The sequence below is a fragment of the Apodemus sylvaticus genome, chromosome 3, assembly GCF_947179515.1.
Source record: "Apodemus sylvaticus chromosome 3, mApoSyl1.1, whole genome shotgun sequence".
In the NCBI taxonomy this organism is placed as follows: Eukaryota; Metazoa; Chordata; class Mammalia; order Rodentia; family Muridae; genus Apodemus; species Apodemus sylvaticus.
This window is the reverse complement of record NC_067474.1, coordinates 163,759,438-163,787,381: the sequence shown is the minus strand read 5'-3', so window position 1 is coordinate 163,787,381 and position 27,944 is coordinate 163,759,438. Positions and strand designations below refer to the sequence as shown.

General features: G+C 51.7%; 2 protein-coding genes across 2 annotated transcripts; one reads left to right on the top strand and one right to left on the bottom strand.

Moving 5' to 3' along the window:
* Positions 1 to 600: 600 nt before the first annotated feature.
* Masp2 (MBL associated serine protease 2) lies at positions 601 to 13,842 on the bottom strand. The gene is made up of 11 exons (XM_052175892.1): positions 13,838 to 13,842; positions 13,532 to 13,760; positions 13,242 to 13,419; positions 12,564 to 12,695; positions 10,751 to 10,947; positions 10,266 to 10,413; positions 7,866 to 7,984; positions 4,886 to 4,964; positions 2,965 to 3,096; positions 2,407 to 2,481; positions 601 to 1,364 (listed from the first exon to the last, which is right to left on the bottom strand). Exons 1-11 carry the CDS (start codon positions 13,840 to 13,842, stop codon positions 601 to 603), a joined length of 2,058 nt encoding a protein of 685 aa, XP_052031852.1.
* A 10,167-nt stretch (positions 13,843 to 24,009) lies between these two features.
* Positions 24,010 to 27,169, top strand: Srm (spermidine synthase). The gene is made up of 8 exons (XM_052178156.1): positions 24,010 to 24,280; positions 24,570 to 24,690; positions 24,974 to 25,066; positions 25,790 to 25,943; positions 26,258 to 26,341; positions 26,422 to 26,567; positions 26,655 to 26,777; positions 26,858 to 27,169. Exons 1-8 carry the CDS (start codon positions 24,114 to 24,116, stop codon positions 26,876 to 26,878), a joined length of 909 nt encoding a protein of 302 aa, XP_052034116.1. The 5' UTR covers positions 24,010 to 24,113; the 3' UTR covers positions 26,879 to 27,169.
* The last annotated feature ends 775 nt before the right edge of the window (positions 27,170 to 27,944 follow it).

Here is a 27,944-nt window from a genome sequence, read left to right as displayed (position 1 = left end):
TAGTTCCTGCTCACTTAAGGAAGGGGGCTGCATGGGTGAGAGACACCTGTGAAGCTTTTGAAATGGATTGCTAGATTGCCCTTTGGAAGGGTAAAATACAGTTTCATGTTCCTTCTATTTGACAATTTGGTGAATATGGTAGAAGAAGCCTATAATCTCAATACTCTGGAATTGGTTTTTGTTTCCCATTCTTCTGTGGTGTCGGTTTTAATACCTGGTCTAATGATGTGAAGGTCACACCATTACTTTCAGTTCACCTTCCGAAAGAGAAGTGAGCTTGGGCATTCTGGAACCAGGATTGGTACAGTTTGAGAACGCTTTGTGAGCTCATTCAGTAAGACCAAATCCACGCACTAGGAAACGAACAAGCCCTTGGTGGTTGTAGGGGATCAAATACAACCTGACAGCCTATGTTGGGTTAGCAAAGCACTGCTATAGTAAACACAAAGCAGATATTGGCAAGTGTTCTTGTGCCTATAATGATTTCATCTGCTTGGATTTTGGGGTAGGCTCTCAGTTCTGAGGTTTGTTACCACTAAACTGCCCAGGTATTTGTAGAAATAAGGAACAATTTACTTATTGGAAGATGCAAGTTAGAAATTATTTATTATTTATTATGTTCTCAATCCAGGAGATATAGTTGATAACTTTTGTGTAGACCCCATACTGCTCTGCCTCCCCACAGTTAATGGAACCCCAGGAAACTATACCTCCAACAAACCATCGCTGTGTTTCATTATCTAAAAAGACTAATGCCCCCCCACTGTCGCCTCTGCAGCTGTCCTTGCCACCAGTTTCAAAGCCAGCACAGAGCATGTTAGCAGTTACTTTTGCTCCTGGGTAGAGCTTCTTTTCATATGCAGCAGTACATTTTTCGTGGTCAACAATTGGTATGTCCACAAACATTAGGCTTCTAGCAAGAAACCCCTTCTGGGTTAACCCCCAGCCAGCCACAGTTCCAGTGACATCTGTTCTCATTAAGGATGCAGCTTCTTTTCTTGGTAGGCAAACAGGCATGATGCTTCTGTTGACTGTGACTTTGTTCTTGAGTTTAATCAGTGCTATATCATTGTCGAAACCAGCACCATGAGTGTAATCCTCATGTATAAAGACAGCCTCGGGCCAGGCTTGAGTGTAATGAGGTGAGAGCCTTTTGAGGATGCCCATGCGGATGTCCAGGGAGGACGCTGCCTCTGCTTTCCCATATACAGCATGAGCAGCTGTTAGGACCCAGTTGTCATGGATCAGCGCACCCGCTGCTGTAGTTTCACCCAGGACTAAGACTTGCCAAGGAAAGTCACCAAGCTTTGCAGGCTGCCCTCCAACAATACGTGCTCCTGTAGTGCGGGTGGACAGCCCACAAACTGAGGGGGGAAATAGTAGTTCATGTCAGCCAAAACTTACACCCTACAAATTGATTGGCCTCCTCCCTGTTGAGGGGTGAGGCCATTCCAGACAGTATGTAATATAAAGATTTGAGAAGTCCTTGTCTAGTTTGCTGAGCTCCTTGTAAAGATCAGTAAGAGATTTCCCAGATTATTGTGTTTTGCTAAAAAGTGCAAGATGAGGGAGTCTGTGGACAGGACCTGTTAGGAAGGAGCTGACACTGCCTGGAGGCAAAGGGCAGGGCCCCTTACTCCTAAGATCACTGGGAATTCTGGGAAAACAGCAACTGTGATTTACAAAGCTACTGTTGCATTTAAGAATTGTAAGAATCTAAATTACTTTGTTACAGCTATAGCCAAGGTGCTTCTGGTTCAGAATTGATGAATCTGGTATGGTGGAGTCAACCAAACACACTGTTCATTGCAAGCTGAGTGCATTGAACTTCTGGAATGCAACTTCTGTGCTTTATTGTGGTTGTGCACTTTGATTAAAACTTAGAAGAGGCATGTCAGCCAAATACAGGGCTAGAAAACTAATTTAAACCAGCTAACACAGGGGTAATGAGTGTATTATTACCTTTCAATTAAAAAAAAAAGCATTCTCAACTATTGTGGAGCCAATTCTGGTAAAGAAATTTAAGTACTATTAAAAGGCAAATTGCATTAATGTTTAAAAATCTAGATGTCGTTGAAAACAATTGCTTAGGGAAATAATGAAGTTATTAGCTTTGGGGTTTAATAGCATTTTTACAGAGAAGAAAAGTAACAAGAGTTCGTGGTTATAAATGTATAAATGGTTTGAGATAATTTAAGAAATCATTTAATTTTTTATGCTTGCCTAGTTACAAGGTCAAAAACAATCAAGTGGAGGGAGGGGTGGTGTGAGCACTGTTGGGGAGCACGGAGCCAGCCCAAGCCAAACGCTGAGCTTCCTTCATTTCTGCCTCCCCAACTAGACCCTGCTGTTGTCTGCCTGCGCTCTCTGTCAGCTATGAATCTATTTTATAAATGCGTCCATTACCAGGCTCACAAACCGGGAGGAGTTTCTCTCCTTTGGAGCTCGTCCAGAATCCATCAGCCTCACACACATATTTACCTGCAAATCATTGGAAAAGCAGAAATGTTTAGCTGTAGTTGTCATTTGCTTGAATAACCCCTTGAAAAATGTTGATTCTTGAGCGTCCGTGATGGGGAGAGGTGTGTGAATAACCATTTTACATGATTTCATAAGTAGGTATCTGCATTACCATGTTTGCTTGCAAAGTGGAAACCTTTTAGATGTGTAACTTGAATATGTATCAAGATCTCAAGTGCTTAATGATAAGGTTTTGACTTGTTAAATTAAACCATTTGGAATATATTGTGTGTTTGTAGTAGTCATTTACTAGATATGATCTGTTTTCAGATTCCTGCAAATTGACATTAAAGTCACTTTAACTGTAATATTTCACTTAGCCCGTGGAAGAGAGGCCTTTTAATCCTTTGTCTCCTTTAGCCTAAAAGGCTGGTTCAAGTTTATATTCAACCTTGAGGGCTCAAGTTCCAAACACCCCCATCCCTCCTTGAAGAAGGCACTTACCACTGCTGCTCATTGTGTAGAAAGTCTCTTCACAGCTGTATTGAATCACAGCTTTGTAGGTGGTCACATCAGGGCCTGTGATATAGTCCACATGGCCATTGGGGAGGTCATCAGGAGGGCCACAATCAATAACTGGTAAAGAAATCGGAGGGGGGAGTCCTTTGTACCTTGGAGCTGATCCTAAAAAGGTCTGTGCAGTGGAGAGAGTGGTCTCTGGGGAACTTGGGTAGCACAAGTCTCCCCAGTGTGCTTTCTAGGACCAGGAAGCCAGTGGGCCCACGTGTGATGGCCTCGGGTTTCCTCTACCTCGTTACACTGATGCCACCCACTCCTAAAAACAGCAAGATTAACTAGCTTGGTGAAGAAGCCACACCTGCTGTTCCCTGGCGAGAAGTAACTGGGCCTCACCAGAGCAGGGACTCAGCACTGGGGTTGGGTAGTGCTCACAAAAGAAATCGCATGCAAGCCTGTTTGCTGGGTTCGTTCACAACCTGAGCTCTAGGAATTCTGGGGGATGTTGGTTTGTTTTGGGGGGGTGCTTTTAGTTTGTTTCTTAGACAATCTACATAAAATTCTGGCTGTTCTGGACCACCTGGCTCAGGTAGTCTGTTTCTGTTACGGCTGCTCCGCCCTGCCACGGATGAAATAGCACCTGTCCAGCAGGCAGTGGCGGGATCAGACTACCGATTCCCCACATACTGTCAGACCCAGCTCGGCACTTTACACCGGAAGACCCGGTAAATCACTGGTGAGAAAGTAAAGTAGAAACATTAAAGCTCCTCGTGGAGTTGGTTAACAGGAGTAGTGCGCTGTGTAACCTATGCACACAAAGGTGTGTGCTGGCATACACAGGAAGAAGTGCTTCGTGAGTGACCGCAGAGGCTGCTGAGTGGCACTCCAGACTCAAGGGAGTTGGTGGAGGTGGCTAAGGGGTCTTCATTGTTTCTGTTTTCACACATGTATACTTGAAAGAGTACTAAGTGGTTCTTGAGAAATTCTTATTCTTAGTTTTCAAAATGCTAATGTATGCCATTATCCTTGTAAATGTGCGTATACACTGCCGAGTTCTCTCTTCCCACACTGATGGCCTGTGCCCGCATGCCCGCAGGTGGAGGGTTAGAGCTGTGGAGAGGCCCACATAGCAGCAGGTTTTCCAGTGGGGTGATAGGACTTAAAATGCTCAAGATTTCTTCCCCCTACATTTGTTGTCTGCATGGAGTCTTAGAAATTATCTCCAAGCATCCCGCCTTTCCCCGGTACTTCTGGAACTGAGGCCCTAATAAGGGAGTTCATTTGGCAGGGAAGTGGGAACAGCTGAAGAAGCCACAGAAGTGTTAATAGGCAGGCTGGGGAGATTCTCAATGGGAAAGTAACCCTCCCTCCTGAGCTTAGGCACCTCAGCTCCCGGACTTGGCAGTGTGCCTGCTAACTGAGCTCTTTGGGCCTGGGAGAACCCGATGTTAGGCACCTACCAACCCCGTGGTTCTCAACCTGTGCCGCCAATCCCTTTGGGGGGTCACCTATGACCATCAAAAACAAATTTTACATTACAGTTCTTAACAGCAAAATCAGGGTTATAAAATAGCAACTAAAGTTTTATGGTTGGGACCATTAGAGTGTGAACTTTTTTTTTTTTTTTTTTTTTTTTGGTTTTTCGAGGCAGGGTTTCTCTGTATCCCTGGCTGTCCTGGAACTCACTCTGTAGACCAGGCTGGCCTCGAACTCAGAAATCCGCCTGCCTCTGCCTCCCAAGTGCTGGGATTACAGGTGTGCGCCACCATTGCCTGGCTTGAATGTGAACTTTTCTATTGAAGGGTCACAGCACTAGGAAGGTTAAGACCCACTGCTCCAACCTCTGTGTACAGAAAGCACACAAACGGTATGGACAGCAAGGAAGGGGTTTGTCACCGTATGACCATACTGCTGCACTCTGGCATCGGCCGGTCCCAAGATCCATCTTTCTGACAGACAGCAGTGAATGATTTCAGGGGGACAGAGCCCTGAAGAGGAAATTCAGAAAATGAGCTCTGTGTTTACATGAGATCAGAACTCCCCAGAACAGCACTCACAAGTCAGGGTAGCAACCATGAAAGGCCTGCCCTTGGACCTGTGACCCAGCGGCCTCACTTAGTGTTTTGCAACAAACAGCCCTGATGACTCATGCCACCTGTACTGTTTACTTTGTTTTGACTGTGGTGGCCTTTTATACATAACTGCTGCAGTACTGCCTTCCAACACATGCAGGAGCACGGTATCTGGCTGACAGTTCTCATTAGTGCTTCTCATTCACTTCCCTCTGAGAGTAAGGGGCTAAGCTAGCTCCAGTCCCTTCCACCATGAAGCCCTGCTGTCCTGGAACTCTAGACAGGCTGGCTGGCCTAGTATTTATCCACCTCTGCCTCCTGAGTGTTGGGGTTAAAGGTCTGTGTCTCTATCACCCACCTAGTGTTTTGCTTGGGTGGTATCTGTGTCCCATGTGTATGCCTGGTGTCAGAAGGCAGCCTTGAATCTCTTGAAACTGGAGTTAGCAGAGTTGTGAGCTAGCATGTGCTCTGGGAACTGAACTCCATCCAGTCCTTGCAAAAATAGCAAGTGTTTTTAAGCACTGAGTCATCTCTCCATCATTTTTGTTTGTTTTGGTTTTTTGGATTTGGTTTTTTTGAGGCAGGGTTTCTCTGTGTAGCCCTGGCTGTCCTGGAACTCACTCTTTAAACTAGGCTGGCTTTGAACTCAGAAATCCACCTGCCTCCGCCTCCCAGAGTGCTGGGATTACAGGAGTGCACCACCACCGCCCAGCACTCTCCATCATTTCTTCATGCATAGGGCCAGTGAAATGGCTTTGTAGGAAAGGTACCAAGCCTGACAGCCTGGATTTGGTACCTGGAACCTACATGGTAGAGAGAGAGCTAGAGCTGTCCTCTGTGCAGCGAAAAACACACACGAGTGTGTGGAAGTCATACACACAAATGTAACTTTTTCAAAAGTTCTAAAAGGAGCCCAGTCTGTTGCCAGCACCAGTGATCTCAACTCTCAGAGAAGCAGAGGCAGTGTATCTCTTGAATTCAAGGCCAGCCTGGTCTACAGAGCAAGTTCCAGGGCAGTCAAAACTACACAAAGAAACCCTTTCTCAACTGTAACACAGAGACTGACAGACACGCACACGCACAAACGCCCCAAGAGGAAAAGTGCCAATGTTTGAGAAAAACTGCAAGATCAGTTACTAAAGTCAAACATTAAGCAGCCAAGTGTGGTGGTGTACACCTTTAACCAAGGCACGTGGATCTCTGAGTTTGAGGTCAGCCTGGTCTGCATAGTCCCAGGAGTTTAGAAACAAGCATTAATGGAAGAGGGAGACATTTGCCAAAGCTGTAATGCTTCAGAGAACATAAAGAATGCATCCCCAGCATCCAGAAAGTCCTGGGTTTGAGCCAAAGCACCAGAGGAACTGTGTATGATGGCACATACATTATACATTAATACCTGTGCTTGGGAAGCAAGTGGGTCAGGACAAGGTCACGCTCAGCTATAATAGTTCAAGGCCAACACTGAAGCTGTTTCAAATCAAGTTTGTGGACTTGCAATCCATGGAACAGTAGAAAGAAAAGAGCCTGAATAGGAGTTTTGCGAGGAGGTGGAACTCCCTCATGTGACCCTCCATGGACAGCTGGACTCCATCCCCAGCTCTCTTTCTATGGTTATTGCTTTCTACCACTGGGATTCTGTGACAATTTTGAAGAACACAAAGAGGAGTTAATCTCTTACCTGTGCTCCTGAAGCAACTCGCTAAGCAGTTTTTAAAATTATATTCCCTCTCCCTTAACAGTGAGCACTATTTATAACTTTGCAGAATGTACTCTTTCCAGGGCTGTCTAATCTTCATGGGCTTGGGAGCTGTTCCATGGGAAGGCTATCAGCCAGCCAGGGAAGACTTAATTTAACAGGAAGAGCTGTGCAGAGCTCGTGGGGCAAGGTGTCTACACTCTGTTCTGTTGTTTCAGCCACTTTACAGAGAGCCGCTGCGACGTGCAGATGATCAGAAGTTTGTTGTAATGGTAGCTCTCTGAAAGAGCGGTTATGATGGACGCGTGTTGGGGTGTGCTGGCTAAGAGACAGCACTTAGTGCCTATGAGCAGCTCAGCCCCGAAAGTAGAACTCTTGTAGACACGTACACCCACCATCCCAGCATTGGAGAGGCTGGAGCAAGAAGTCCTGAGTTCAAGGTCACCTGGGCTACATCTTAACTAGTGTCCTAAAGTGGCAGCTGGTGTGACGGCACTCACCTTTAATGCTAATACTTGGAAGGCAGGGGCAGATGGGTCTCTGAGTTTGAGATCAGCCTGGTGGTCCCACACGAAGGGAGTCCTAGGACACCCAGAGTAACACAGAGAAACCCTTGACTCAAAAAACAATGAGAGGTGGCTGGAGAGATGGCCCAGGGGTTAAGAGACTGCTCTTCCAAACATCCTAAGCTCAATCCCAGCACCCACATGGTGCCTCACAACCATCTATTTATAATGGGATCTGATGTCCCTTCTGGTGTGTCTGAAGATAGTGACAGTGTACTCACATATATAAAAATAAAAAGAGTAAAAGCCTTTAATCCCAGCACTTGGAAGGCAGAGGCAGGCAGATTTCTGAGTTCGAGGCCAGCCTGGTCTACAGAGTGAGTTCCAGGACTGCCAGGGCTACACAGAGATACCCTGCCTCAGAAAACAAACAAAAAGAGTAAAAGACAGGACCCTCCCACCATCACAAACATAATTCTCCCTAGTTATTTTTCTTTGTTTTCTGCAAACTTACAACTTTGATTTTCTTTTTCTGAATAAATACTTACTGTTTTCATCTCTCATCTCAAAACCATCTTGAACATAGGCACCTAGGGTTTTTTTTTAGTAACTCACTTGCAGAAGTTCGAAGCCAGTCTCGCAGAAGACAGAAAAGCTGTCCTTCAGGACATACGTGTCTTGCACAGGTGAAATGCGGCCATTAGGTGGCGCCGTTGGATCAGGACAGGGCTGTGCTGTGCAGAGGAAACAGGCTTATTGTTCATTGTGTGGAACAGCCAAGTCTGTAGTAGCAGCCTGCATTTTTAGTTTATAAATGAAACAAGAGGCAGAGAGACAGAGCCTGCCTCAAGTATGGTGGTCACCCAAACATTTAACACCGAAGGCAAAATTAAGCTGAATCACTTGTACAAATCAAGACTTGTGTTTTGCTGGCTGTGGTGGCACACACCTTTATTCCCAGCAATCAGGATGCAGAGATGGGCAGATGTCTGTGAGTTCAAGGCCAGCCTAGTCAACAAAGTGAGTCCAGGACAGCAAGACTCATTTCTTTGTTTGTGACTCAGCTACAGGTAGGAAAGCTAGGTTCAGGGCTGGAGCGATGGTACAACAGTTAAGAACATGGCTTCCCAGAGGACTCCAGTTGGGTCCCAGCACCCACATCAGGTGACTTACAACCACTCCCAGCTCCAAGGGCTCTGACCCCTCCGTCCTCCGCATTTGCACGCACATGGCATACAGACTCTTGGTTTTTCGAGACACTGTTTTATGATGTATTCTTGACTGTCTTGGAACTTGAGCTGTAGACTAGGCTGGCCTTGAACTCACAGAGTTCCACCTGCCTCTGCCTCCTGAATGCTGGAATTAAAAACATGTGCCAAATTTGCCCTGCTAACACATTTTGTTTGTTTGTTAAGAAAACCAAGAGTGGGGCTGGAGAGATGGCTCAGCGGTTAAGAGCACTGACTACTGAGTATTGTCCTGAGTTCAATTCCCAGAAACCACATGGTAGCTACCAACCTTTTTTTTTTTTTTCAAGACAGGGTTGACTGTCCTGGAACTCACTCTGTAGACCAGGTTGGCCTCGAACTCAGAAATCTGCCTGCCTCTGCCTCCTGAGTACTGGGATTACAGGCGTGCACCACAACTGCCCGGTGATTTTTTTATTGTCCTGAGTTCAATTCCCAGAAACCACATGGTGGCTCTAATCCACAATTAGATCCCATGCCCTCTTCCGGTGTGTCTGAAGACAGCTACAGTGTATTCATATACATAAATCTTTTTTAAAGAAAAAAGAAAGAAAACCAAGAGCTAAGCCAGGCGGTGATGGTGCACGCCTTTAATCCCAGCACGTAGTAGGAAGAGGCAGGCGGATTTCTGAGTTCAAGGCCAGCCTGGTCTCCAGAGTGAGTTCCAGGACAGCCTGGGCTACACAGAGAAACCCTGTCTTGGGGAAGAAAAGAAAGAAAGAAAGAAAGAAAGAAAGAAAGAAAGAAAGAAAGAAAGAAAGAAAGAAAGGAAGGAAGGAAGGAAGGAAGGAAGGAAGGAAGGAAGGAAGGAAGGAAGGAAGGAAGGAAGGAAGGAAGGAAGAAAGAAAGAAAGAAAGAAAGAAAGAAAGAAAGAAAGAAAGAAAGAAAGAAAGAAAGAAAGAAAGAAAGCCAAGAGCCAGGTGGCACACACCTTTGATCCCAGTACTTGGGAGACAAAAGCAGGTGGACCTCTGTGAGTTTGGGACCAGCCTGGCCTACAAAGTGAGTTCAAGGACAGCCAGGGCTGTTATACAGAGAAACCCTGTCTTGAAACAGCACTGCCCTGTTCCCCTGCCCTTCCTGTCCCCTGCAAGGAAAATCAGATGTCCAGAATGATGGAATTTTCTACGACACACGTGCTTTGAAGCCAAGAGTGTCACTTGTAGGAAAGAGCAAGACAGGTTGAGTGACAATGTTGGGTGTCCCATTCTCCACCCCACTCCCACCTTACTATACTAAATGCTTGCTGCAAAGGCTATGCCACAGTGACTTTTTTAAAAAAAATAATCTGACCTGGAGCACAGAGCCTGTGCCTGCTGGACAGGCTCGCTGTCACTGAGCTGCACCCTCACCCTCCTCACAACATGTCTACAGAGCGTAAGGACGGCTGGGTGCCGAGGGGATGGTCTAGAAGGGAGCATGGACCTCCCATCCCAGCACTCGGGCCAAAGCAGGGAGCTCAGCGTTTAAGGCCAGCTATCGCTATAAAAACAAGTTTGGGGCCACCTGACCGATAGACTCAGACCCTAACTCAAAACCCCAGAGTGGAGGAAAGAGGGGGGCTGCTGAGGTAAACGGCTGGCTGGGGAAAGGAGTGGATGGAGGAAGGGAAGATTGTTGCTATTCCCTGGTATAGCGCCATCACTCGACAGACCACCCATCTCAATCCGGGCTCCCTTCCTAGGCCTGCTGGAACAGAGGCCATTGCCCTGAGGCTTGTTGACTCTGCAGAAGTGACAGCTGTTCTTCCGCTGCCTCCTTCGCTCACCCGTGCTTGTGTAGTGTATCTTCCAGCCGGTGTGGTTCCCCGACTCATCACTGGCAAAGGCGAGGGTCACCTTGTGGCTGTCAGTTTCGATCCTGTGGGGCAGTGTCTTCCCACAAAATGGGCCGTATTCCCTCTTGTCTGTTTGAATCTGAATAAAGAGACTCTGAGCGTGCCCTGCCCCCTTCCCCGGGACCTGCCACAGAGTTCTAGCCTGAGTTAGATGCAAGCAAAGTAACTCAAACTGGTTTGGACAGGCTGGGGACCAAAAGTGGGGTCCCCTCATGCTGAAGTCACAGCCAGGCTTAGACCTACCACACACACACACATACACACACACACACACACGCGCACACGCACACGCGCACACACGTACACGCACACGCGCATGCCCAGGAAGGCTGAATGAGACTCGCTGGAGGACAGTCATGGGCAGGGGGCTGTGCAGGGGAAACAGCTGTGGCAAGGAAAGGATATAAGAAGCAGACCTTGAGGGAGTCATAGGGGCACTGGGCTTCGGGGTGCGTCTCCACGTCGAAGGACTCCACGAAGTCCAGGATGATTCGGAAGCCGTCCTCCAGGAGGATACTGTAGGTGCAGCTGGAGAGTTTGGGGTACGGCTGCGGGTACTCGGGGCTACTGAGGTACCCAGACCTCCCAGTGAACACCTGGCCTGAACAAAGGGCTGGGGAGACAGAGGTCAGGATGGCATGGCTCTGCTCCTGAAGGGACTTGGAGGCTGGGGACTGCCTGGGACATCTGTACCCTGGGTTTGATCAAGACCCTGCGCTTGACAATCTGCAAAGGCAGGAGAGGACCACAATTCCCATCCCCAGACAATGCTGAAAGGCAGTGGGGAAGGGGACTCTGTACCCCTGAGGCGTTGCCTGAAGTATGAACTTTATATCTGGTAGTTTGCCAGGGCCCAAGCTCCTACTACAGGGTCAGCGTCACAAAGAGGTGGAGAGCAAAGGAATTAGGTAGGGCCAGAGGGAAGGGGAGGCCCCTGGATGTGAGGGGTTCTTCTGCTCTCAGATCACTCAGTGCGCAGCTCAGCAGTTCCCCAGTGAGTCCACAAGAGGGCGGGCTTCCACCCGTATGCCAGGGACCAGCCCAGAGCCGGTGATCCCAGGTAACAGACTGAACAGGCCTTCCCCGATCTTAGAAGTGGCCCTAGGGAAGGCTTGGGGAATTATGTCACCAGTATGGACACAGTCTGCCTGCCTTTTTGGGGGCTGCCAAGCTGTCCTGTTGGTGGAGATCAGACTCCGTTTCTGTTTTCTGTCTGCCTGCTCATGCTGGGGACAGGCTGGGGACAGGCTCGGGACAGGCTTGTAGAAAGCGAAGGCTTTCCATCCTGCCCTCCCTTTGCAAGGCTGCTCCATCCTGGTAAAGAGGACATCCCCGGGTGCAGGGCGACTAGCCGGATCTCTCAGTAACACCCGCTTTGCTCTCTGTTCTGAATCAAGCTCTCCAGGGTCAGAGAACAAAGACCTGCATTGACCTATAAACAAGAACTGGCTAAAATGTCCAGAGATCAGCCTCAGGACCCAGTACAGGTGTGTGTGTGTGTGTGGGGGGGTCTCCCTTGACCTCAGGGAGTTCCCACATTCGGGCTTTGAGCCGCGGAGGAGGAGGAGGATTAAGATGAAGGGGCCGCCCTCCAAGCGCGTCACCGTCACCGCAGCCCCGGCAAGAGAGACACAGCCACAGTGGAAATGGATGCAGGTTTATTATTGTCGTGGGTGAGGTGAATGGTGCGGCTGGCAGCCGCTCCAGCCCCACAGAGCTGCATCGTGTGGGCATGTACTGACTGGTATCTGACTCACTGGGGTGGGCGGGCTGGAGCTGAGGGAGGTTAGAGGCTCGGCTCTGGAAGAGAGATGGGGGGTTGGGGGTGCGCATCAGGAAGGGCGAGGAGAGAAGGGCCAGGGCGAAGGATCGAGAGACAGGGCAGAGGAGGCCAAAGGGTTCAGCGGCTGGGGTCAGGAGCCGTGCCCCTGACCCTGGCTACCCTCGGCTACCTTGAGGTCCTTTGGTAGACTGGAAGCTTAAGGCATGCCTGGCTGAGCCCAGTCCACCCAAGAACCACCCAGAAGGAAGAGGCCATTGGCTGGTGGAACTAGGGGTTCCAAGAGCAGGGACAAGATCAAAGTACACCATTGGAGGGAGGGAAAGGGGAGGAGCTAGGTATGCTAATAGCATTGGAGGGACCAGAAGAGCCCAGCCTCCCGGGCTGAACAGCTCCTGCTGTGGTAGCGGGAATAACCTGGAGTGGCCGGGATGCCCCTCCCCGCTCACCTGAGCAGGTGTGCTTGTTCTGGTGGAGAACGTAGCCCGCTCGGCAGGAGCAGTAGTAGCCGCCCAGGTAGTTGTGGCAATAGTGGTCACAAGGGACTGAGTCCCCCAGGGACACGCTGCATTCGTCCACATCTAGGGGAGAGGGGCCAGAAAGGCAGGAGGGAAAGAGATGGAACAGAGAACTCAGGCCTTGGTGGCCTGGCCCACGGGTCAGGAGGCCTGTTGGGTGGCCTGGGGCCAGAGTTGCAAATAGCAGCATCGCTAAACCAGTGGCAGGTTAAGCACCCTGTCCAAGCCACCATCAATCCAGTGGCAACCGCTCTAAGCCGCCTTCTGAGCGGAGAGGTTGAGCCTCTTGCCTGAGGTCGCACAGATCGTCTCCTTCAGGGACCAGAGTATCCGGTCAAGTGGAAGGCCTCGTGCTGACAGGCCTGTGCAAGCCCTTGGTAACCTCTGCACCAGCAGCGCGCCCTTAGCAGCTACCCGGCTCTGCGGGACGGCATTCGCACAGCACGTGACGGCAGGCCATCGCAGCACCCACCTGCCTGCCTTCCCTGTGGGTTTGACCTGAATCCGGGGCCCCAGAAGAGGTGGGGAGCAAGAGATCCAAAGATGGGGACGAAGCAACAAGACGGCCACCCGGCTGCATCCCGGCTATCTGAACCCTCCGCTGCTCACCCTCCGCTGCATAGAAGGCCTCAAATCCTGTGAATGGTTTCTCATTGGAGTAGTCGGAGTGGAAGGTAACCTTTAGGCTGGGACCCAGCGAGTAGAAGGTGTCATTGCCTGGCGCCCGCTCAGTGTCTGTGCTCTCCTGCCCACACAGCGTGGCTAGCACCTTGGTCCCTGAGCTCAACTGTGGGGTCGGGGGTCAAGGGAGGGAAGGTTAGAACCAGGCCTGCCCTCCCTTCCGGCCAGCCTTTGCCGTACCTCATAAGAAGGCCCCGGCCGAGCACCATGTCAGGTACCTTGACAAAGTCATACTCGCAGCGGTAAGAGAGTTCCAGGTCGAAGTGGGTGAAATAGAGGCGGAGGCGGTAGCCGGGGGGTGCAGTCAGCGTCCAGGATTGATCCTGATGGTTGTCATACTTCTCTGGGAAGCCAGGGGACACCAGGCGCCCGAATACAGGCTCAGGCCACTTGGAGCCCAAAGGTGTGGCCACCATACTCCACAGCAGACCCAGGAAGATCAGCAACCTGTGGGCAGGGGAGTGCCGTGAGGGTCCTGGCCTAACCCATTCTGTTTCCCCAGAAGCTACGGGCTGCCCACCCACCTCATGATGTGCCACCCAGCTCTGCAGGTCCAGTGCAGGCCTATCACCTTTGATCTGTTTGTCCAGCACCAGGCCCCACCCCCACCCCAGCCTCCCACCCTAGGATTCTGGGAATCTTCCTGTGGCACAGCTCCTGCCTGCCTCCCTCTCAGGTGACTCTGAGCGCCAGCAGCTTGGCTGGGACCACAGCCTGGCAGTAAACCTGAACTGTACCCTCACCCACCTTCAGTGCTTCCTTGTTTGTAGGACCAGGAAGGTCTGGTGGGCCAGAGTCTCAGTGATGACGTGGACAGCCTAAGATCTCCACCCCCACCCCCAACTCAGGGAGAGGCAAAAAAGTAATTTGAAAAAACACCTGAACAAGAGGACACGGAACTCTGGGCAGAAGACTAGCCGCGTCTCCACTTGGGAACATGAGGGGTGGGCACAGGTGGGAGGAGTGTCTTGAGGGTGACTTCTAAGCCCAAAGCAGAATTAGGAAGCAGGGCTGCTGGCACTGGTGCTCATTTGAAGGTGACATTACTCGTTTGAAGACAGGGTCTTTCTATTTACCCCTGACTGGCTTTGAACTGTATGGGCCAGGCTAGCCTCACACTAATCTTCCTGATTCTGGCTCTGGAGTGCTGTGGGAAGGAACTTTTATCCCAGAAATTACACAAGTCAAAACTGAGAAATGGAAAGGCTTGGCTTGACTTACAGCGAAAACAACGGGCCTTGGACTGGACTGTGGAGGGGCCATTACTCACAAGGATGGTGATTTTTTTTTAGGGGTGTGTGTGTCTGGGTGCTGAGTCAGGTATGTTCAAATGTTTTTGGAGCCCACGAGAGAACGCTGGCTCCTCTGAAGTTGGAGTTACAGGCAGCTGGGATCTGAGTACTGGAAACTGAACTTGGGTGGGAAAGCAACAGGTGCTCCTCAACTGCTGAACCATCTCTTCAGCCCCAAGCATGTCATTTTAAAGAAATCTCTGGTGGTGGCTCACACCGTTGATCCCAGCACTTGGGAGGCAGAGGTAGGTGGATCTCTGAGTTTGAGACCAGCCTGGTCTACAGAGTGAGTTCCAGGACAGCCAGGATTACACAAAGAACCCCTATTTCCAAAAAAAAAAAAAAGTCTTTTTTTCATTATACCAAAATTGTTAAGGTCAGAACTTGAACAGTTAGCCTTGGCTACCAGTCCTCAATAGGCCAATTAAACAGACACACTTAACAGTGAAAAGCGGAGAAAAAGGATTTATTCAATGTGGCCACGTTGGGAAGAAAGAACAAAGAGGCCTAGTGACTCTTCAGGGTCCTGACCTAAGGTTTAGGCTTAATTGGAGATCGAGAGGTTTGTGTACATAATCAATACTGCTCAAAATGTGGTCCTCACCGGCACTGTCTCAGGTGAACTGAAACTGTCAGACCTGTGTGAAATGTATTCCTGGGGGAACCTATTCCCTAATGAATAAAGGAGCCAATCACTGGGAGAAGAGCTGGGACTTCCGGGTTGGACAGAAGAAGAGATGTAGCAGAGTTAGGGAGAGAGTGAGTTCCTTTTGGAATCGGGGCAGCAGAGGGGCAAGATGGAGCTGCTAGAGTTTCCCAGTTTCATGGGGGATCCACAAGGATTCGTCTGCTATAGGAGGAATCAGATTTTAATAAGTCTTACAAGATTAGGTTTTAGTTGTTGCGCCCAGAGATTGAGCTACATTGTTTCTGAACTGTGTGTTGGTTTTCCTTCATGCAGCCGCTCATCTGGTTCAAGAGAGAAAGGTACCACGGCCAAGCGTGGGTTTGCCTGAGGTGCTCCACAAAGGCCCTGGGGGGGTTGAAGCATGGGGTTGACCTGGTAGCGACCCACCAGTGGGAACCTAGCGAGATGGGCGGAGAGATTGTGGAGTTCAGAGTCAGAATCTCCAGGGGAGAAAAACAGGTCGGCCATTGCCTGCCAGCGCAGGGCCGGCCAGGCCGTCGGGGCAGGGCACAAATGCTGGGATGTGCTGGTTCTACTTTTTTAATGCTTCCCCCAACACTGGGAGACAAATTCCTCCTCAGGCAGGCACTAGGCTGAGGCTTTCCCTTGGCAGAAGATGTCTGGAAGGTTCTAACGCCTTGGCATCCATTATTTCAATAGTTGGGCCAAAAGGAGGGCACGATGCCCCTTCAGTGTAGCTCCGGTCCTCCCCGCTTGGTTACGCTCCTGGCTTAGGGAGATCCTTCCGCATCAGCTCCAGCCCCTCCGCAGTTTTTCATCAGGGACATGCTGGCATTACCTTGCCCTTGGTGGGTCTCTCTCTTGTGCTAAGGTGCTGGGGAGACAGGGCCCGCACAATCCCTGCAGTGATACTTACCAGCATTTCCTGTCAAGAGGGGAAGGAGACTCTCAGGGGTCACCAGTTATGAGGGAATGGGCCCTCACCTCTTGTTCTTGTTCCCATGTCATGGGGATGGGAAGTTGCTTTCGCTAAAACTCCTTTCCAGTGGAGAGACTGAACAAAGGTTTTCTCCAAGGCCAAGATTCCACTAAAGTTCACTTTGGGAACCAACGATCTTTTAGGCTCATGGTTGAAGGTTACTGGCAAGGGTGAGGCTGCTTCTCCCCAGCAGGCTGTGATGAGGAGGCTCTTCTCACCCCAGCCCTCCACGGCCCAGACCCTCTAGCCTTCCCCAAGGCCCCCGGCACTTAAGGCAGGCAGAACAGCTGGAAGGGCTATTGGCTGGCTCCTCGGGCGAGGGTCCTGTGACCCCCCTCCCCGTCCCTGCATTGTGGGGGTGTGAACAGTCAGAAAGCCTGGCTGGGGTCGCCATTTTACAAGGGGGCACAGCTGCTGCAAAATGACATTTACTTGACTTGGAGGGTACAACAGCTGGGTAACCGCTGCTTTATGAGGCAAAAGCCTCTGGTCATGAAGAGTTGCTTGGCCCCAGTCTGACCCTCCTGCAGCACCTGCAGGAGTAATATGCCCAGGAATTGAAAAGATTCCACCCTGCTCCCAATCAAACCACAAAGCAGCTACGTGTGTGTGTGTGTGTGTGTGTGTGTGTCCCAAGCCCCTCTGAAGCCGGATGGTGGGTGGTGGTGGTGGCACAGGCCTTTAATCCCAGCACTTGGGAGGCAGAGGCAGGCAGATTTCTGAGTTCAAGGACAGCCTGGTCTACAGAGTGAGTTCCAGGACAGCCAGGGCTACACAGAGAAATCCTGTCTTCAAGAAAAAAAAAAAATCCAAGCCCCTCTCAACACACTTAACCTTTATCCTGTTCCAATAAAACAGTCTCAGCCTGTAGAGACCCCGTTCACCTGCTTCTCTGCCTCAGTTTCCTACAGCTCCGACAGAGACCAGAGCGCTGCCTGGAGGAAGCAGTTTGGCACCAGCCGAGCACCTGGACCAGGTTTACACCGGCTGAGGTATCTGCGAAGGTCACTCGCAGACCTGTTGTGCTGCCTTCAGGTGGTGGGTGCAGTGTGCGCCAGGCTCCTAGAGTCGTGATCTGTCTGTCACCTGTGCTGTCTGTCACCTGTGCTGTCTGTCACCTGTGCTGGGGTGGCCTTTAGTGACGCAGCTCTCTTTGTATCATTTCTGCCCCAATAAAGCTAGTTGTCACAAAACTGGCCTTTGGTGGTGCCCATACTTTGGCTTTGTCACGCAACATTTCTCTCACAGGCATAGAAAAGGAGATGGGGCGATGGCTTAGTGGCTATGAGTCCACGGTGTTCTCCCAAAGGACCTGAGTTTGAGTCCCGGCACTGAACTCACAGCTCCTCTTTTGGCCTCTTGGGACACGCACACTCAGGCAGACACACAAAATAAGTCTTCATGCAAGGAGGTGGTGGCACACACCTTTAATCCCAGCACTTGGGAGGCAGAAGCAGGTGAATCTATAGAGTTTGAGGCCAGCCTGGTCTACAGAATAAATTCTAGGACAACCAGGGTTAAATGGAGAAAACTCCTTCTTGGAAAGAAACAAAATTAAAACCAAAATAACTGAGATGGCTCAGAGGTTAAGAGCACAGACTGCTCTCCCAGAGGTTCTGAGTTCAAATCCCAGCAACCACATGGTGGCTCACAACCATCTGTAAGGAGGTCTGATGCCCTCTTCTGGTGTGTCTGAAGACAGCTACAGTGTACTTAGATATAATAAATAAATCTTTTTTAAAATTTTGAAAATGTGCCAGGCAATGGTAACACAGGTCTTTTTTTCTTTTTGGTTTTTTTGCGACAGGGTTTCTCTGTGTAGTCCTGGCTGTCCTGGAACTCACTCTGTAGACCAGCACTTGGGAGGCAGAGGCAGGCAGATTTCTGAGTTAGAGGCCAGCCTGGTCTACAGAGTGAGTTCCAGGACAGCCAGGGCTACACAGAGAAACCCTGTCTCAAAAAAAAAAAAAAGAAAAAAAAAGAAAAAAGAAAAAGAAGAAGAAGAAGAAGAAGAAGAAGAAGAAGAAGAAGAAGAAGAAGAAGAAGAAGAAGAAGCTGATCTTCCAAAGGTCCTGAGTTCAAATCCCAGCAACCACATGATGACTTACACTCATCCATCCATAATGAGCTCTGACTCCCTCTTCTGGTGTGTCTGAAGACAGCTACCATGTTCTTACATATAATAATAAATCTTTAAAGAAAAAAGAAAGGAAGGAAGGAAGGAAGAGAAAGGAGATGGTAACACCCACCTGTGATATAAGCACTCCAGAGGCAGAAGCAAATGGATCTCAAGACCAGCCTAGACTAGTCTGTTGAATGAGTTCCAGGACAGCAGGGGCTACACAGAGAAACCCTGTCTCTAAATAAATAAGTAAACAAACAGGCAAATCAAAAAGCTTAGTGTGGTGGAGATTACATAGGTAAGCAGTTAGTTTTCACTGAGAATGGCAGAGGGAGCAGAGGACTCGAGAGAGGGCATTGGGTGGCGCCCAGAACGGAAGGGAGGAAGGAGCCAGGTCAGATGGCTGTGATCTTAGCCCTCAGGAGGACGCAGGACACGGCTGGAAGACCATGAGTTGTGAGAGCTGTTAATCCCCAGCGAAGGTGTCCTGCCTGAGATCATTCCTAAGGATACAGTTACAGTAGAGAGCAGATGATCAAAGAGAAAACACTCTTTGTCCCACTAGGCTAAGAGAAAACATTTGCAGTTTGTATCGCAGGGTCCTTGGAAGAAGTCTGTAGTCCAGTTCCCAACCATGGTCAGCAGCAGCCGTGGATGGAAGTCCAAGGGTCTAGCAGCTGCTCAGTCCCACAAGACAAGCAGGCAAAGGAGAGACAGAGTGAGTCTTCTTCTTCCTATGTCCTGGAAGACCGTGAGTTCCAGGACAGCCTGGTCTACATGGGGAAACCCTGATGATAGGTTTCTCAGAGAATCAAATGACTCCTCATTCCTTATCCCACCAATTCCCCACGGGTCACATTTACCTGTGAAATTGGGAAACACAGACTGTAAGGTTTGGGTTTGTCTTTTTTTTTTTTTAAGATTTATTTGTTTATTATATGTAAGTACACTGTAGCTGTCTTCCGACACCAGAAGAGGGTGTCGGATCTCATTACAGATGGTTGTGAGGCACCATGTGGTTGCTGGGATTTGAACTCAGGACCTTTGGAAGTACAGTCAGTGCTCTTAACCTCTGAGCCGTCTCTCCAGCCCCTTTCTTTCTTTCTTTCTTTCTTTCTTTCTTTCTTTCTTTCTTTCTTTCTTTCTTTCTTTCTCTCTCTCTCTCTCTCTCTCTCTCTCTCTCTCTCTTTCTTTCTTTCTTTCTTTCTTTCTTTCTTTTATTTTTGAGGGGGGGTTTCAAGACAGGGTTTCTCTGTATAGCCCTGGCTGTCCTGGAACTCACTCTGTAGACCAGGCTGGGCTCAAACTCAGAAATCCCCCTGCCTCTGCCTTCCAAGTGCTGGGATTAAAGGCGTGCGCCATCACTGCCCGGTGCTCGTTAGCTTTCTATTACTGTGATAAACACTATGAGTAAACACTATGGGGAGGAAAGGGCTTGTGCATCCCAATTCCAGTCCATTGCCGAGAGAAGCCAGGGCGGGAACCTAGGGGCAGGAACTGAGGCAGAGGCATAGAGGAGCCTGCTCACTGGTGTGCTCCCAGTCACCTGCTCAGCCTGCTTCCTTAGACACCCAGGACCACCTGCCGGGGACCGGGACCACCTAGCTGTCTTCAGACACACCAGAAGAGGGTGTCGATCTCATTACAGATGGTTGTGAGCCATCATGTGGTTGCTGGGAATTGAACTCAGGACCTTCGGAAGAGCAGTCGGTGTTCTTAACCGCTGAGCCATCTCTCCAGCCCCATTCTGACAGTTTTTAACTTTTTCTTTCACAGAAAAGGTGGGCACGCATGGTGAGGGAGACCTGAGCAGCTCAGAGAACAGCTGTAGCTCAGGCCACTAGGCCTGAGGGCCAGCGTAATCTCTTGAACAGACCTAGGAGGACAGAGGACCTAGGAGGGTAGCAGTAGGTATGAGCGCTCACGTGCTGGAGAAGAGGGCCCTGGTGGCCTGCAGGGATCTGTGGGCAGGAGAGTGCCATCAGAGACCCTTCGCTCGCAGAGGCGCTTCAAGCCGCTAGCCGCTAGCCGTAAACCACATCGCACCACATAACTGCCAAATATGCTCGCAGTCAGCCACAGCTGCTTCCTGATAACTGCTTTGAAGCTGTGTGGGGAGGCACCGCCTTTAACTTTGCACTTAGGAGGGAGAAGCTGGCAGGTCTTTTGGGCTCTTTTATACATGGCTAAGGCTAAAGAGATGGCTTAGCAGTTACGAGCACAGGTTTGTGGGTTAAAATGCCTAACGGCTTCGTGGGCGGCTCACGAAGGTGGCCGGCGGGAAGTTTGACTGCGCGCTCCCCACGGCTACTGCGAGACCCCGCTCCCGGGATGGGGAGGGGCAGCAGTCAGAGGTCCCCGCGGAGCTGCCGGAGTTGGCTCGACTCTCGGGCACCTCAGATGCTGCAGGGTGCCAGGAAGAGCTGAGGATGCAGTGCGGGTCCTCGAGGCTGGCTCTGGCCCGAGCCGAAGGGAAAGGGCAGGGGAGAGCGCTTCGATGGTTCCAGCAGGGCTGGGAGTGTCTCTGGCTTGCTGGGGAGGGCGCGGGAGATTAGATGCCGGGCTCCTGTGAGAAGACCTGCTCCAAGACTGTCTATGGTTTTCAGGCGTTTATTGGAGGAGACTTGTGATGATTGACACAGGCCGGGCCTGAGGTTAGACACCTTTTGCAGGGAGGAGTGTCTGGGAAGGGGAGCTAAGAGGGTAGTAGAGGCAGAGAGGGAGAGAGTAGAGAAGCAGAGACCACCATGGCCAAGTGGAGAGAGAGGGGGAGTAAGAGAGAGAGGAGGGAGAGTCCAGCATTTCCCCCCTTTTATTTATTTATTTATTTATTTATTTATGGTTTTTTTTTTGGATTTGTTTTTTTCGAGACAGGGTTTCTCTGTATAGCCCTGGCTGTCCTGGAACTCACTCTGTAGACCAGGCTGGCCTCGAACTCAGAAATCCGCCTGCCTCTGCCTCCCAGAGTGCCGGGATTACAGTTGTGCGCCACTACCGCCCGGCTAAGCATCCCCTTTTATAGTGGGCCAGGCCTATCTAGCTGTTGCCAGGTAACTGTAGGGGAGGAGCATACCTAGCTGTTGCCAGGTAACCGTGGGGGTGGAGTCCAGAGAGAATAACTGGGGCTTGGGGTGGTCCCCTACGTGACTGATGGCCACAGAATTATGGAGAGCTGAGGCCTCCTGTCAGGAGCCTGGTGTCTGGGGGTGTGGCAGACACCTTCCATCCCGGCCGGAACACCTGCTGGGTCTCCGGTGTTTAAACCCAGCTCAGCCTGAAAACAGGCTGCCTTTCACGGTCCTGCCCGGGTTTTTCTTCCATACAACCTGGGTTCAATTCCCAGTACCCCACACGGCAGCTCACCCCGGTCCGTAACTCCTGTTCCAGGGGATCTGACGCCCTCACACATGCGGGCAAAACACCGATGTACATTTAAAAAAGGAAAAGACTCTCCAGAGCTGGCCGCCCAGCCCAGCCAGCCCGCACAGTGACAGACACCATTCACTGACAGGCTCACCTTGTCACTGTCGGGCTGGTCTCTTCCGTCTTCCTTTGTACAGTCTGCACTCCTGTTCTGACTTCAGGGACAATCTGATTTCTGCCTGGCGTCTGATTTTCAGCATCACCGCGGTTTTACAGGACTGGTTCCTGAGACTAAAAACAAAACCACAGGCTGTCCTCCGGGTCCCCAGCTGGCTGGCGGGTTGGGCCACTGCGCGTTCAGGAAGGTTTTTGCTTACATGTTTTTATGTAGTTTTCGTTTGTTTGTTTTGTTTTTTTGAGACAAAACAGTTTTGGGGGGTTGCATTCTTAGTTTTTGTTGTTTTTGTTTTTAATTTTTAGGTTTTTACGAGACAGGGTTTCTCTGTGTAGCCTTTGGCTGTCCTGGAACTCATTCTGTAGACCTGGCTGACCTCGAACTCAGAAATCCTCCTGCCTCTGCCTCTCAAGTGCTGGGATTAAAGGCGTGCACCACCACCGCCCGGCGCATTCTTAGCTTTTAATTTTGTTTGTTTTAGTTTTTTGTTTGGATTTGGGGGTTGGTTGGTTTTTGGTTGTTGTTTTTTTATTTTTGTTTTCTTATTTTTTTTGTTTTGTTTTGTTGTTTCATTTTTGTAGAGAGGATTTCTTTCTTTCTTTTTTCTTTCCTTCCTTCCTTTCTTCCTTTCTTCCTTCCTTCCTTCCTTTCTTTCTTTCTTTCTTTCTTTCTTTCTTTCTTTCTTTCTTTCTTTCTTTCTTTCTTTCTTTCTTTCTTTCTTTCTTTCTTTCTTTCTTCTTTCTTTCTTTCTTTCTTTTTTTCTAGACAGGTTTTCTCTGTTGCCCTGGCTGTCCTGGAACTCGTTCTGTAGACCAGGCTGGCCTTTAACTTACAGAGATCCTAACATGCCTCGCCTCTTTAAATGCCGGGATTAAAGGTGAGGACCACCCTGCCTGGCTTCACTTGCAGTTTTTTCAGTATCTGCATCTTCCTAAATCTGACAGGTGTGGTCAACCCAGTCTTCCTGGAGGGCACATCCGGGAACAACTTCCTTTCCTCTCTTCCAACGGGAAGGATGGAATGGCTTCAGCTCAGCTGGCCATCCATGGAGGTTAGGGGGGCGGAGGGGAGGGCTGCCTCCTCCAGGAAGCATCATCCCTAGCCTTTTGGCAAGCTTCGTTCTGGCTCAGGGCTTCTGGCAAATAAACAGCCATCCCTAGCGCGGAGGCAGAAAGGCGCTGGCGGGTAGGTACAGAGGCTGCTGTGACCAGCGGGACATGGATCTCCATCTGGGCCATCGTGACCCTGCCTGTCAGCCTGCCGTGGCAACTTTGTAGAACTCCCTCCCTCCTCGCGCCTCCGTTTGGGAGCTTGAAGCCAGCCAAGGCGCGGACGGGGCTCCAAGCCACCGGTGGCTCGTGCCCTTCAGCTGCGCGTCGTGACAAGGGAGCGAGCTCCCACTCCAGGTGGAGGCTGCAGAACGTCAGTCAGAAACCATCCCTGACACCGTGTCAGGAATAGCCTATTCCCGGTTCGTCTTCCTTCTTTGGCATTCAAACTGTGTGTGGAGCAATTAGCATTTAATATTTGGTAATTAGCATGCTTAATGTGATTCTGATAAGTTCCTTGACATTTTCATACAAACAGCACGTTCCCTCCTCCCACCCTTCAAGGAGCAAGACCCTGTTTGTCAAAAAAAAAAAAATCGCGCCAGTCTTTTTTGGTTTTGAATATGCATGTGCCAGGCCTGGGCTCTGTTGGTAAATTTAGAGACTCTTTCGGAATGAGCCCCATTCTCATTCTGCAGCCAGGATCACCATCCAAAGCAAAGTAACCAAATGCCGCGACAATCCTCGTAAATAAAAGTCCTATGTGCGCCCAGACTAGACACTTGATCTGCTCAAAACCAAGGAGGGTCCAAGGATGGGCCCCGGCGCTCGAACCCCTGCGCCGGCGCGGCCCGCCCCGGAACCCTCCCGCCGCCTGGGCCTCTCGGCCCCACGTGGCCCGGCAGCGGGCCGCACTACCCTGCTGCCGCTGACAGACAGCGCGGCCCAACCAATCACCGCTAGCTGCAGCCCGGGGAGCCAATGAGCTCCTGGTGAAGCTGCGGGACCGCCCACCCCGCCATTGGAGGGCCGGGGCTCCGCCCCCCCATGCGCAGGCCCCGCCCCGAGCGGGTTAGGTTGCGGCGCGGGCGGCGGGCCGTCCTCTTGTGCTGGGGGTCTGCGCGGCCTGCAGTCCCGGGCCCGCGACGCGCCGCCCGCCCGCCCGCCCGCTATGGAGCCCGGCCCCGACGCCCCAGCCGCCCCCGGCCCTGCCGCCATCCAGGAGGGCTGGTTCCGAGAGACCTGCAGCCTGTGGCCTGGCCAGGCCCTGTCGCTGCAAGTGGAGCAGCTGCTGCACCACCGGCGCTCCCGGTACCAGGACATCCTCGTCTTCCGCAGGTACTGCCCGCCGCGCGCCGGTACAGCTGTCAGGAGTTCTGCGCTAGGCCCGGCTCCCGCGCGCTATGCTCGCGGCCCGGCCCTGCGTCCACGTGTCACTGACGGACACGTCAGCCTAGGGGACCCCGGGGCCCCGACCCGGCCCCAGCTCGTGGCCAGTCTGCCACGTGTCACCCCGAATGTCCACCCCCGGAACCCCATGGCGGCCCCGATGTGCGCCCAGGGCGGGCTGGGACCCATCCTCCCTGTGCCCCAGGACCCACATCCCCGACTGTCACTCTGCCCGCAGTAAAACCTACGGCAACGTGCTGGTTCTGGATGGCGTCATCCAGTGTACCGAGAGGGATGAGTTCTCCTACCAGGAGATGATCGCCAACCTGCCGCTCTGCAGCCACCCCAACCCGCGGAAGGTACCGCATTGCCCCGGGTTCGGCAGCCTTAGAAAAGCAGGTCTGGCTGAGGCTGTTTGGGGCCAGATGCTACCCAGATGACTGTCAGAAAATGCCGGTCGGGATGAATGCAGCTCCTGGGAGAGCTGATCTCTTTAGAAGCCCTGAGAGGGAACCCAGGCTGCTAGGACCCCGAGGCGCAGAAGGGTTCCAGAGTAGAGAATGACTCAGAGACCTGTAGCTGGGCAGAGCAGGTTCTGTGGGAGTGGACCTGCTCAGTCCTGACTTGTCCTTCCCGGCCCAGGTGCTGATCATCGGGGGTGGAGATGGGGGCGTTCTCCGGGAAGTCCTGAAGCACCCCTCCGTGGAGTCTGTGGTCCAGTGCGAGATCGACGAGGTGGGTGCTGTATGGGAGGCCTGGGTTTGAGTCACAGGAGTCAGCTCTGTCCCATCCTGACTCTGCACCCTGATGTGCAATGTTCCTAACCATCCCTGCCCTGTTTCTTCAGTCTGAAAAGATGGTTCAGTGGGAAAACTAGATAGTTGCGGCTTGACACTCGCAGCACCATGGATGTTAACTCTTACTTTCAGAGACAGATGGTTTTCTGCCTTAAGGCCCAGTCAGAGCCAGGGACATTCACAACGCAGTGTGGTTTTAGTGATCACGTACTGTATGCTGAGTGTTACCCAAGCTGCTGGGGTGATACAGTGATTGATGGGACAGGTAAGTCCCTGAGCGTGAAGCTGATGTTCTGGATTGGAGAAGACACCACAGCATGACATGATGAGGCCAGACAGGGGTAAAAGGTACAGAAAACGCAGGAGGATGCAGGCTGATAGGAAGTGTGGAACCACATATACATACAACCCCAGCGCTTAGGCAGAAGCAGCAAGATCTGTAGTCTGAGGTCAGTGTGGGTTATCTGAGACCTCTCATAAAGTGTCAAGAAAGCCCCACTCAGATGGGACGCTTGGTCTGCAAGGAGATGAGACTGAGGTGCCTCCCATCCTGTAGATCTGAGGGACAGGATTCCAAGAGAGAAGGCTTGTCCAAAGAAACGCCACCAGGAGTCCCTATCCTCTGTGACCCAGCCAGGCCCTTCCTGTCCCCCCTCCTCAGGATGTCATTGAAGTCTCTAAGAAGTTCCTGCCGGGCATGGCCAGTGGCTTCTCCAGCTCAAAGCTGACTCTCCATGTGGGCGATGGCTTTGAGTTCATGAAACAGAACCAAGATGCCTTCGACGTCATCATCACCGACTCGTCGGACCCCATGGGTAAGAGGCATGAGCAGCCCCCAGACTGGAGCTGCGGTCTCCCTTGCCACCATGGAGACCAGAGGACAGTGGGGGCTAGGCTAGCCTTGGGCCATAGTGACCTGCATCCTCTGGCTTCTTTACTTTCTTGGTTGACCAGCATCCAGGTGCGCTGTGATGCAGGGGTGGTGGGGGGTTAAGTGCAGGGCCCGGCAGGCGCCACATTCCACAGACGTGGGCCCAGCGCCAGCTTTGCCACTGAGCAGCTGTGGCTGTGTTGTGGGTGACCGTGGCCTGGAGGTCTTGGGCAAGATGGCCACGCTCTGCCCCTCTAGGCCCTGCCGAGAGCCTCTTCAAGGAGTCCTACTACCAGCTCATGAAGACAGCGCTCAAGGAAGATGGTATCCTCTGCTGCCAGGGTGAGCGAGCACGGGCACAGTGGGGCGTGGGGCGGGCGGGCTGCCCTCTCTGACAAGGCTGACTCCCGGTCCCCCCTCAGGTGAGTGCCAGTGGCTGCACCTGGACCTCATCAAGGAGATGAGGCATTTCTGCAAGTCCCTCTTCCCGGTGGTGGGCTACGCCTACTGCACCATTCCCACCTATCCCAGCGGTCAGATCGGCTTCATGCTGTGTAGCAAAAATCCGGTGAGCTGGGGGCTGCCTGTAGGGTAGGGCGCGGGCAGGCATTCAGAGCCCCACCCACCATGATGCTCTTTGGTCCACGGTCCCCAGAGCACCAACTTCCGGGAGCCCGTGCAGCAGCTGACGCAGGCCCAGGTGGAGCAGATGCAGCTGAAATACTATAACTCAGACATGCACCGCGCAGCCTTCGTACTGCCTGAGTTCACGCGAAAGGTGAGTGGCCTGCCGTGCTCCCCGCCGGCCTCGCCCCGCGAAGCTCACACATGCTCCTGACTGCCTCTGTGTCTCAACAGGCCCTGAACGACATAAGCTGAATCCAGGTGCCGCTGTAACACCACCCGAGACCTCAGTCGGATTGGACCAAGGAGCTTCCAAGTTGTCAGGGGCCCAGACTCCCAGATGACTCATGCCCGCCCACCAACCAAGTGTTACAGGCCCCAGAACGCTGCCTGGCCTGCCCTGCCCTGCCCTGCTGGGTGGACTCAGTCTCTGTGTCTGTCTGTCTCTCTGTCTCTGTGGCGTACAGCCCCACGCCTATACCAGCTCTGTACAGCACCGCCTATGTCCTGTGACCCAACAAAAAACATGTATTTATAACAAGCTCAGTCGCGGCCTCTGACTTTTTCTGGTCCTACCAGTGGAGCTGCAGGATGTTGGGTGTTCTGTGGCCTCTGGCACAGAGGGAACCCAGCAGTCCTATGACCAGCACCCCTCATCTGAGCGCTAGGGAACCTGCTCTAGGGCCCAGTGACCTAATGATCCGGGTGTCCCCACTTCAGTGTCCCCAGTGTGGACTGAGGCAGAGTGCATCCTGTCTGCTCAGTGAGGCAAGGCTTCTGCTGTGGGTTTAGCCTGAGTGCAAATCCTTCCAGGAGTTCTCCCTGCTTTCCAGCTACCCGCAGGGGCCTGGGCTCTCTCCAAGGTGCTGAACCCGACCCTCTGCTGCATCACAGCCGTTTATCAGAACCAAGGCTCTGGCTTCTGGAGAGGGGAGCCAGGTATAGTCCTTCTATGTCCACCCTCCCCAGGAATCGCATGGAAGGCTTGCTAGAGCAGGAGCCACTAACCCTTTCCTACCCTAGCCACGGGCATGGACAGGGGAATTGTGGGCTAGCTTGGACGCTCACGTGGTAAGCTCCTGGGGATCCAGGGTCTGGCATGCACAGACTGTGCCAGGGAGCTGGTTGTTCTCATTGTTAATGGCCTCAACCTAACTTCTTAGCTCCCCATTCCCAAAACTCCTAGCTAAATGCCTGCCTAGCCAAGTTGCAGGGCTGGACACCTCAACGCAGGAAGATCAAACACTGGGGTCCCAGAAAGACATCCATGGTCCACCGTCTTCCAGCCTGAGCAGACTGACCCTGAGACCCAGGCAAGGGT